Genomic DNA, 11,992 nt, shown 5'->3' with positions numbered 1-11,992 from the left:
GGCTATTCCAAGTGGGATTAGGGCTATTCCAAGCAGGGYTTTTCCCTTTTGCCTGCTGCTGGTTTGTCATTCCCAGCCTTTCCCTGCCCAACACCAGCCTCATTCCAGCTCCTCAMCCTTTTGATCTTTAACAAGGACTTTGGTCTGATTAAAAAACAGGATTTTACCCACACACTTTAAGGGATGATGAAAAGAACTACCTGGCCCCAGAGCCACTTTCTCCTTTTCATGGGAACTTGGGAAATTTTAGCAGGCTGCTCCTTTTCCTGGGAGCAAACACATAACAGAAACACTCTTGGAATTCTACATGAATACAAACTCTTTGGCTTTAAAYTGAGAAGGAGAGGAAAGCAGGAAACTGCAGTGAACACCACCATTGATAATGTTTAATTTCAGCTGACGTTATTTGGAGAAGAGAAAACCTGATGCTTTCTCTTTTTAGCTCCTTTCCTGACTCGGATGAGGCTGAGCTAATTAAACACTGGCTCTGAGGTCAATTATCCCTTCAAAAGGAATGAAAAATCAATTTGCTGAAACACCAGAAGTTAAAGGTCTTTGAAGCTGGTTTATCTGCACATGTGGTTACACTTTTAGCAACACCAAAAAAGCAGCTTCTTCTRGTGGTGTCATGGCAAAAAGTTTTGATAGTCAAAATAAAAAATGAAAATTCTAGTAGSTGGCAATTTATTAACTCCTCCTGTGAATTTCAGTTGTAAATATATCAATATTTCCCCTACAAACTGCATTATATTTCTGAAATGAATTAGAATTACASTAAAAAAGTGGATTAATTACAGCATGAGTAATTAAATCTATGAACATAATCTGTCCAACATAATCAAGATGGATCAGTCATAATTTTCAGGACCCAAGATACACATACAGTTATTTTTAGACTTCTGAATGCTGCCAATGGTGACAATATAAGCAAACAAATTTCRAGTTTAATTTGCATTAGAATTGTCTTCCCAAATTGTGACACACAAATCATCTGGCTTTCCATGGGTTTGCACTGACAAAACCCATACAAATACTACTCAATATATAAAAATCAATTAWAACATCCCCCATGGAGCTCACCAATATGGAGCAGCAGAGCCCTGGCAAATTCCAGTCAGGATTTACATCTCACAGAGCTCGTTTTACGTTCCTTGGGTGGCAGCAATCCACAATTTCAATATCAGCTTTATAAAATCTGAACTTGTCATTTGCCCAGCTCTGAGCTGCTGAACGAACCCGAGCTTGGGTGGGAACAGTGTGACTAAAAGACAAGATGAAAACCAGAAGGGTTTTAATATGAAGTCTGTCACGGTAATTAGATTGCAGCAGTTGAAGTCAATTTAATTTTTTCCAATTTATAATTACAAACTGCATGTTAAGTAACAAGGAGGGTGTTTAGAAGCTGTGCTGTTGCTCCTGTCACGCTCTTTACTGCCCCAGATCTTTGTGCTGCAGCAGCTCTGGGTGATTTTRGTTCCACTTTTCTAATACTACTAAGTCAACAATAAAAATTATAATTGATCTCTTCTGCATTTTTACTATAAACGATGGAAAACAAAAAATGCAATTTATTTAATTTAAAGAAAATCTCTTTTGCCACAGAGAAAATGTGTGTGAATGTTGTTAGAAAGGTGGATTTGAGGAATTATTAAGGGCAGAAGTTTTAAAATTTAGTTTGGTTATATTGCTAGTTGTTAATAATTTCAACACAGCTGCTTTTCTGAGTCTATTTTCTATGTCAATGTCTATTTTCAAGTCTTTACAAAGGTAATATGATAGATATACATAAAAAAAGAAAAAATATTAATAAAAAGTGGCTTGATTTGGGGCAAGCTTGCATATTGGAAAATGCACTGCAGGTACAAAGAAAATAATTGTAAGTATGATAAAAGTATTTCACCCACAATAAAGAATCTTACATTTTCAGTTGTTCCTGTGATTACATGTAGTCCATCATATGTTGATTTGATATACATTCCCTGGGAAAAAAAGAGCAAAAAGGATAATTAATATTTCCTAATAAATAGGATGGAGACATGACATTTGCATGATAATTAAAAGTGTGTTTACTCCAGTCTAAGGTCCATAACATTTGAACAGACTGAAAGGAACTAKGGTCAATTCACATTTGCAAATCTAAGTTTAACAAATCTATATCAAGACGGTTATAAATAGCCTGGTTTTCTCACTTAATGTTTTTTTTTATTCTCAAGTTTGTGAACAGAGTTCAACTCTGAGTATCAGCAGAAAACCTTGTGCCTTTTCAGTATTGTAAATATTTAACATGACCTCTTTTTATTACAAGTGACATAAAAGGAGTACTGAAATGGAAAACATGAGCAGGAGTAGTTTTGAAACTGAAATGCCCCCATTTCCAAAGAGTTCCTGATTCAGTAAAAACGAAGCCATAGCCTAACTCAGAAAAGACTGGAGCCAGTGCTCATACTGCCAATTTATGGAGAAAAAATGAGTTTAGTGAATGAACAAGAGCTTTGTAATTAAGAATTCTGCTTCAAGGAGGTGACTGACAAGATGGAAAAGGACAGCCAGAGCGGGATCTTGAGCTGAGCTCACCCCAAACCCCAGCAAGGCTCCATGGCTCGTGTGTTTCCCTCAGCAGTGAGGTCAGAGCTTCACACAGCACAGTTATCCATCAGGGTTTGAAATCTAATTAATCTAACTAATCTAATTTGGTCCATTGTCCTCCTGATGTATTAGACTTTCAATAWTTCTGCATCACCTCGTGCTGTCAGCCCCAAAGTTTAGAGCCCCCAGCAAGAACCAAGAATGTTTTGTTCAGAAAAGGCATTTTCCAGATTCCTGAATGCTGATGGAGATCTTCAGATAAAGTGGGCCACACAAACATTGCCTCCCAAACTTTTAAGAGAAACCTCAAAGTTAAAAACCCTACAAAGTTAAGGTGATAATGCTCTCCACAACCACCTAAACTGCAAGGTTAAGAATGGATGGACACAAACTCTTCCTGGGAGCAGGAGGATAGGAAACAAGAGACTCTGGTAAGGAATTTTTTTCAATTTTACCACAAGGACTATAAAACACTGGAACAGGCTGGCAAAGCTGTGGAATCTCTGACTTGGAGGTGATCCAATCTTGACTGGATGAGGCCCTGAGTGACCTCCTCTCGCTGGATCTGCTCAGATTTTTCATAAGAAGATATGATTTCTACCTTAATGTAAATTAATTCAATTTCAGCAAGTTTTAAATTTATTGAAATCTTAAAAATGAAGACTGGCTAATTTGATTGCTTAACTCTGTTGTGTAGGAAACTCTACTTTAGACTTTACTCCCCATGCTTAGCTGTTCTCTTCAATAGTCTGCTTTATAAATTACTTAATTTGTAAAAACCAAAGGCGTCCAAATTAAAGCTTGAAAGTCTTGGAATCAGTTTCATAAAATGGGATTAGCTGGCAGGAGGAAGCTGCTGGTGATCCTTGCAGCATTTCCACCTTGAGAGCTGTTTAATTTCACCAATGTTTGCTGCTCTGCTGCCTCCGTGGTGCCTTCAGCAGCTGCAGACAAACATCTGGATGTCTTTGCCTCAAAAACACAACCAGGAGCTCTGCATCCCAAAAAACTTGAGGTTCTCATGAAGAAGGGGATGCTGAGTCTCCATTAAAAACYCTCAATAGAAATTTTGCCCGTCTAGTGCGAGCTGTGCTGGATTTCCACRGTGAACTTTTCACCAGAAGGTTACACAACGTTCCTGCCCCACAGGAGGCTGCTCTTTTAGCACTCAGTGAGCTTCGGGAACACATTTCCAGCCACACTTTCAATATCAAATTGAAWATCACAGCTCTGACATCCCACCTGCTTTGACGAGATTCATTCCCTGCTCAACAAGATTGTTGAGGCCAAAAGAGGACAGAGTGCTAAACTCTTCACCAAATTTTACTGCTTATTTCTTCCTAAAATTCTTAGACTCATATTAATGTCTGTGTATTTTTGGCAAAAAATAAAATTATAATTTTATCTCTTAACTGATGCCTTTGGAGAGGCAAAACCTGACTAATGAYGTAGAATTACCCTACATTTTGCTATCTGCTTTTTCATCTTAGCCATGATAGTTTTATTCTTAGCTTAAARGTTAAGAATATATTCAAAAATAAACAATTTAATGAATGACTCATAGCTTTCTAATTATCCTATGCAGAGCTTTTGTCCTCAAAAAGAAAATTCTGTTTTCACAAAAGAAAAATAATGAGTTTGTTTTTTGTTGACCATGACAGGGCAGAGTATCCCCTTGGTATATCCGTTACCTGAAAAGCTTGAAAGATTATTCTGTGTAAAAAAAGTAAAAATTTGCTATATTTTCTACTTTATATAATATTATATAAAGTATAATATATATATTATATATAAAGTATAATATATATATACTATTATATATAAAGTATAATATATATATACTCATAATTCAAATTATTTTATATAAGGTAGATATGTCTTAAGCATACATATTTTGTATTTCAAAAGTTTAATTTGCCTATATATACATATATMGACACAAAATAGTTTATGGATAAAAATTAAAAACTTCAAGGGGCTCACTTGCATCAAACTTYGAGTAAAAAATTAAAATTATCAGACTGGTCAACATTTAGAAATAAAGAGTTGCTCTTTAGTAACAGACATGAAACTCTGAAGAATGACACTGATCTATGTTAGAGAACAAGGAAATGTTTCTAAGGCGTTATATCAAGAACCTGACTGGTTCTGAGCAACTCTGCCACTGTCCCCCAGTGACAAAGTGAATTAAAGGTTTTTAATTAAAATCTGACCTTTCAAAACATATGGGAAGGCATCAGCCATTTAAAATCCCATTTTGAAGAGACTTTTCCCCAGAAAACAGCATATCCAGTTGTCAGGGGAATTCTTGAAAATTTTCTTGCAGCCTCGTCTGGTTAATTAAGCAGGCTGTAATGACAGCAGCGTGTTTTTAAGTGTCAACAATTATTCCAGCAMAAGGAAGCAGTGACAGCAAAGACGTGGATTTGTAACGCCACAAACGACCAGAAAAGCTGTTACWCTCCTTGATCTTTCACCCCAAACATTAAAAAATGGTTCTTTAATCTCCTTTCAACCATCAAAGTTACACAGATGCATTTAAACAAATGTCATGGTAGTGCTTTAAGAAGGTGGCTGAAAGGGTTTTTTGTTGCAATTTCATACCACTGAAAAGTCCTTCTCAATAATGTTTTGCTCTGCCTTMTATGTTGCAGTCCTTTGCTCAAATTTAAATGCCTCTGTTTTCCTTCCTGCAAGAAAATGTCCAAAATACTTCTGACCAGTGATTTTCTTATTCTCCTGCATAAGCAGAGTTTACTTTGTTTTGGCTCTTAGGCTATGAGAGTCTTTGTATGTCAAGCATGATGGAAATTTGTCAAGTTTCTGCAAGCCTTTAAAAATAATTCTAAATAATTAGATGAACACCCTGACAGTTTTAGGACAGCCATATTCCCACMAAAAAAAAAAAAAAAAAAGCTGCCTTCGAATTCTACTTTTCCTTCTCGCCTTTCTTGCAATTCCTTTCTTGTGAAAATTGGAGAGATTGGCTTCCATCACCTTAAATTACAAACACCACAGAGAGAGAAGCACTGTTTGAAAGAGTGGCTGTACATTGGATAAAAGAATATTCCTTAATAAAGAAAGGTCTGTGCATCCCACTGCTTGGCTGTTTGTTCAGCTTTTTTTTGTTTTTCCAACAGCTGGCTTCATAAAAACTTTTATTTCCCTAATCTTTGCTTTCCTTAAAATTTTAGAATGAAACAGGAAAAGTTCCCTCTGCAGAAAAATTAAGAAAGCTGTGGATATTAGCAGTGTACATCTTAATTAAATTGTGCCACATTAGACTGTTTCTATCAGCAGTGGGAACCTCAGACACAAGAGGGAAAAGGAATTAAAAAAGAGAAAGGAAGAGGAATAAAAGTGCTCCTCTATTCCAGAAGGAAAGAAGCAAAACATTCCTCAGGCATCAGAAGATACAAACCCCAACAATAAAACCTCAACTGCTTCCCTGTTCAGAATCTCCTGYTTAAGAGGAATCATTAATCCCATCAAATAAGATTAAAGCTGCATGTTACACAGCAGTATCTCAGAATATGTGGCTGGACATCAAGTTCAGAAGATTAAAAAAAAAAAAAGTTTAGTCTGAAATAATACTGGCTGTAATAATCTCCCACTCTGGACAATCCCTGATCATCTGAGAGCAGGAGGAGGAAGAAAAAGCCCCAAACCTCAAAACCCATTTTATGATCCCATTCTATATCTCCATATCCAACATCTCCAATAAAATGCTGCCTGTTTATCTGACAGCAAAACTGCCCCAAAGCTGGTTCTGGGCATGGAATGAGGGAAATCACAGCAAAGTTCTCCCATCCTTTCACCAACCCTCACCCCCAAGGATTCAGCAGAAAGCTCAGGAACTGCCACCAGGAACCCAAACTCCTGGCTCAAGGGCTTATTGTGGATCCATCAAGCCAAAAATTTTAAAGTGGGGAGGYAATTTTCTTAAATCCAGAAGTTATTTTATTCTATTCTATTTCATAAAAATTTATATGAGCATGTTGTGTCAGAGCTAACGGTGATTCTCACAATTTAATACTTTTTCAGTACAGGCATTTGTTTGAAGTTTGTCAAATTGATTGTTTGAAACAAAGCTTTGCCTTCCAGACATCTTGCTCATACTGATTATGCTGTGCACTTCAGATATAAATGGTTTTACCATACCCAGTGCTACAATTCAGGAGAAAAAGTGCTTTACAATCCCTAAAGTTACTTCAAAATGAAACAGAAAATATATGGAGGGGGTTTCAGTATTTACCACTAAAAAATCAGTGGCAAAATAGAGAAAAGGAGGAACCAATTTAACCAGTGGAGCTGGGGAAGGAATGGAAAAGGAGAGGAAAAAACTCAATATATTTCTGGAGGCCAASAAACACCCGCAGAGATCAGGATGGAAACAGAGCCCCCAGGACTTGGAACAGAACCCAAACCATGTTCCCAAACCAAATCCCTTTGTCCAGCAAAAAACCCTGGAAGTGCAGCATGGAGAGCTGTCCTGGGAAGGATGGAGATAATGCTGCTTTTAATAAAGCTGAATGTAAAAGAAAGGATTCTAGAGAGGGACAAAGGAACAAACGATGGCTATAAAGCTCGTAAAAGCAGAGAAATTGCTAGAACTGAAGATGCACAYTGCAAAGTGAGAGTCCCTTCGTGAAAATGCTTTATGATCCAGAATTTATTTACACAATTAAACACACAGACASTGCCCTGCAGGAGCTCTGACTCCACACAGCAACGGCGTGGACTTGGACCTGGAAATTAATTCAGTTTATGTGCGAGCTTATGCAATGTCAATAGGATTCCTGGCTTRGTTGGGGAAGAAATTAGAAGGCACATAATAAAAATTTTGCAAATGGAGTTTTGAAAATAGGGCAACATTCATAATTTAGTCAGAGGAATATCATTCCAGATAAATGAACTCTCTCATAAATCTGAGTAATTTGCAACACAAKTTTCTCCACTGGCAAATAATTGTGCTTGTTTTCTAGGTGCCAACCCTGGATGAACCCTGTTCTCAGTAGCTCTGAAAAATCMGAGCTACACTTAAACCCAAGAGAGACTGTGTTTTAAATTTATGCTGTAAAGGTAACAAATGTTCTGAAAAATTGTACAGTAAGCGGCTCCTGAAAAACACATTTTTGGTGATTTTGACACCAACTGCTGTGCATTAGGTTCCCACCTGTAAAACTAAAATTACAGTATCCTTTTCACAAGTGTGTTGTGAGGATGAATTAATTAGTGTCTGTGAGGCACTCAGTAAGGCCATATAAAAAATAAATAAAACAACTCACGATGAAATTAGTAACTCCAGGGACTGCAGAGCTTAGCTGAAGTGTGGTAAATCAGGCCTCAACCCCTACACTGAATGATAAGGATAAAAATGGAACTCTGAATACTTTCCATTCAGTGAATAGTGCTCATTTTTCTCTTGAATGGAGCAGATATCCTGTGGAAAAAATCCGCTATACAATCATGAGAAAGCCATTTGTAATTCATTAYTCTGTTCTATATTTGATTCTGATTAATGTTTTCTTTTCCTTTTCACATGATTTTTCTTTTATTCCCATTTATAGTCCCTTTTTTTCATATTTTCTTCCAAACAGAACACAGWGTCAGCAAAATTGATTACAAGGAACTTTCCAACCTCACACGTTACAGCGCCTTCACAATTAGGCACAGAAAACTCACTCATTCACTGTGATTTCACTTCATCTAAGGGAAAAAAAGAAAAAAAAAAGGGGAAAAAGGGGAAAAATTGTCAGGGTGTTTTGATTGCAGTATTTGTCTCATGTCCTCTGTCAGCAGTGCCCGCTCACTGCTGCTTTGTTGGATTTAACTCATGGGCTCATTGTGGATGGAGAACCACACAGGGATTCTTCCACACCCAGAGTCCACCCAGCTAGGATCATTCCAGATCCTGGCTGCCTGAGATTCTGCTGGGAAAAAGGGGAATTTGAGCCACAGGACAGCCCCAATCTCAGCCAGCAGCTCCCATCTTGGTCACTCAGGAGCTGGAATCACACTCCAACACTTTATGGGTGGCTCCTGCCGAGAATTCCTGCCCTGCCTCAGGCTGCACATTGGGAATCCTCAGTTCCCCACAGGATGTGCCATTTTTGGAGGAGATTCCATCCCTCCTGTCCTCCACCAGCCCATCCCTGTCCTGGATGCAGAGCCAGCACTGCATGGGAAGCATTAACAACACCCAAACCCTGCTTATTCTGCTCCACAAAAAATCCATCTCTGTGCTCCCCTCCTCTCCAGCACTGCTAATGAACTCTCCCCTAATTAGACCAGCAGAAATACATCACATTTCAGCACAGAAAGCACAGCCTTGCAGAGGGCTGGCCTGCAGGGTGCAGTAGTTTTAATGCAAGTCCAAATCACCGGGACATTCACRGCGTTTTCTCCTGCCAATGCACCGACCTGTATTTGCTGGGTGCCCTGCCCTAACCCAGAAATCAGAGCTGGAGGGGAAATGGGCCATAAAGGGAGCACGTTTGGCCATAAGGATGAGGCAGCACAGCGAGGAAATGGTATCTGTGCTCAGGATTGCACACTGGGCTGAGCATCTGTGGTGAAACGGAATYAAAATTAAACGCGGTTTGTGCTGCGGTAATGTTCTCTGTTGGCTAAATCAACCTGAGAACAAAGTAAACTTGTGCAGTCACACAACACCCCCTCATCTTGTTCAAATGTGTCATTCYCAGATTAATATGCATACCTCGAGTAATTATGCCCTTGTAACTCTGACAGCATTTGCATGTGATGTTCGTTKCTATTCAATGTCAGAACAAAGAGGGAGATGTTGAAATAACACAAAGTGTCTCAACTAASAGAAATTGAAAATCTGTAAATCACGCTGGATTACAAACAGGAAACGTGCCACAAGGTGTAGAGTGACACTCAAATGGATTTTGATTTGCCATTTGTGGGATTTTCTGCAGATAAGCCTCATGGCTGCCAATTTCACTCCCCAATTCCCCCTTTTTTCCTCCTCCGATTTCTTCCTTCCACCCAGAACCAACATTCCYGAATCACTCTCCAGGCAAAAAAGTGAAAATAAAAATAATTCTGAGAAGGCAGCTGAAGGTGGTCTGGGAGGCTGTGCTGGGAAAAGCAGCCTGGCTCTTGAGGAAAGCAAACAAGAACATCCCAGTGCCTGCAGGGCCACCTTCCACTGCAGCTTTTATTGGGATCTGAGGTTCCCAAACACAATCCCTGTGTTCCTACAGCCCACCAGTATCAAATGGTTGTAAAGTAAAGGATTGGTGAGAGGAACCAGGAATCTTTACCCACTGACCACTAAAACGTCACACAAATCCATTGTCAAAAAAAAAACAAAAAACCAACCCTCAGTATATTGATATTTAAAAGCTGTAGTCAAATTATTACAAAACTCTCTGTGCAGAAGATTTCTCTGCTGTGACCACCATGAATGCAGAGCAGCTGGGATGTCCAGAGCCATCCAGCCAGGCTGCTCAGGGAGCAACAATTTACAAATAAAAGGGATTTATTTTGTTCCTGGGATGATACCTTGGAAAGTTTTATTTGAATTCATAGTTCGGGAGACATATTAGCTACATTTATGCAAGTCCAAGACACAAACTTTCCACTAACCATTTTGAAAATACGTTAATGACATTAATTCATTTGATCTATGGGTTTGCATTTGGGGTTATTTCAGTATAATCCAAAAACTGCAATATGGCCATCAAAGGGTCACAGATTTACCTGCTCATACAATTGCATGGGAAGCCCTAGGTAAAACAGGTTTTAATTAAAAAAAAACCAAAAACCAAACCAATTCCTTTATTTAGATAAATGCCAATTAAACCACCTTCTAAAATCTGATCCAGCTTGCTACAAATATTAGGACACAGCGTGAAAATACTTCTTGATTTCTTGATAAATTGATAAATGAAATCACCCTAAAGATCTGAGGCTTCTCTGCATTGAAAAAGTTAAACTTTGAATTGCTTTGCCACTTACCAACCCCTCACTGGGCATGATGCTGGTGAGATGAACCACCTCGAGATGGGCTGACTGTGACACCAGGGAGTCAGATGAGAGTGAGATGATGTGGTCACAAATCCCAGACAGGGTTTTACACTGCAAAGGAAAACAAATCAATAGAATTCCTCATATTGATCTGACACTACAAGTGAAGGAATTCTTATTCTAAGAACTAACAGAGAATAAACAGATAATTTTAATTCTTAGCACTGTAAAAGCTGCAGGTGTATGAAAGTTAAGAACAAGTGGTTAAGGGATCAGAAAATGTCCATAAATGTCAAGAAAATGTACAGTTCTGCTGAAGARGAATATCTGGATCTCCAAACTATCTTCTCCACTCCAACTATGTGCACTTTAAAAACAAAACAACAAACCCAGTCAACTTCATCTTCATGATTGTAAATACAATGGAAGTTGAGTGAAATATGTAAAAATAAATGCCTTATGCAACGGAATAACCTATTTTAGCTACCAGATGATGACATCATCCCTACCAACTGTGATAATTAGGTGAATTCTGCTCTACAACCTGGAAAATTTCCTTTGTTAAAAATCACCCTGGCGGGGAAGGGCCTTAGTTAACCCATTTCCTGAAGTAAAATTCTCATGCATCTCTGCACACATCCTTTAACTGATATTCTACATCACTACGACTAGGCAATAATTTTGTTACCCTGCCTTYCAGCTGAAAAATCTTCATGCAAATCCACACCAACACCTTCAAAGCACAGAGAGCAGCAGTGGGGCTGGCACATAAAACCCTTCTGTCAGAGCAGAGTTTGTGGGTCAGAGAGGAGCTGAGCTGAAATCTCAGACAGCATTCATGTGGATTTATTCCCCAATTTCTCTGTGCTGCCTAAAGCACTCCTTCAAAAATCCTGTGCCTAAGAATGTTTGAATGAACCTAATGTGAAAGCGCTGGTTTAGCTGAATTTCAGGATGGGTTTTRGGCCGAGGCTGTGCTGTGTGCCTCTATTTTCCTTTGGGGGCTATACTCTCATTTTTCCTAATTATAGCAAATTCCAGTGAAAGCCCTTCAGGGAAGTTTCGTTTCATGCGTTTGCAAAAGCATGAGGCTTCCTAATATCTCATTTGACACTACCCACGGAAGTTAAACAAATAAAGTTGTCACAATGAATAAGTTAACTGCCTGGATTTATAGGTTGTATTTCCATTCAGTGTGCAGTTACTCATCTGGAAAGCCAAGGACAGCTCTGGGATGTGGCAGCTGAATTTGGGGTCAGAGGCAGAGCATCCACCGAGGTGTGGCTGCAGCTCAAGGTCACCCTCACCTCAATATTCTCAAGCAGTTTGAGCTGAGAAACCTCAGAACCCCTGAGCAGAATTTGGGGTCTCATCTCCTCCCAGCAGAGGTGGAGAAACTCCAGAAATG

General features: G+C 38.9%; 1 protein-coding gene across 1 annotated transcript in view; it reads right to left on the bottom strand.

The window, feature by feature from the left end:
- Window positions 1-11,992, bottom strand: part of LOC130579410 (connector enhancer of kinase suppressor of ras 2-like) — a 163,131-nt gene that overhangs the window by 61,747 nt on the left and 89,392 nt on the right. Inside the window, exons 7-8 of the mRNA XM_057376192.1 lie at window positions 10,576-10,695; window positions 1,920-1,979 (exon numbers count right to left, since the gene is read on the bottom strand). Coding sequence (XP_057232175.1) covers window positions 1,920-1,979; window positions 10,576-10,695 — 180 coding nt within the window. The remainder of the gene's footprint in view (window positions 1-1,919; window positions 1,980-10,575; window positions 10,696-11,992) is intronic.

Source organism: Malurus melanocephalus, unplaced genomic scaffold (genome assembly GCF_030028575.1).
Source record: "Malurus melanocephalus ecotype Western Australia unplaced genomic scaffold, MMel_1.1 scaffold_272, whole genome shotgun sequence".
Taxonomy (NCBI): Eukaryota; Metazoa; Chordata; class Aves; order Passeriformes; family Maluridae; genus Malurus; species Malurus melanocephalus.
The sequence above is the reverse complement of the archived record's forward strand: the minus strand, read 5'-3'. Positions and strand labels throughout refer to the sequence as shown.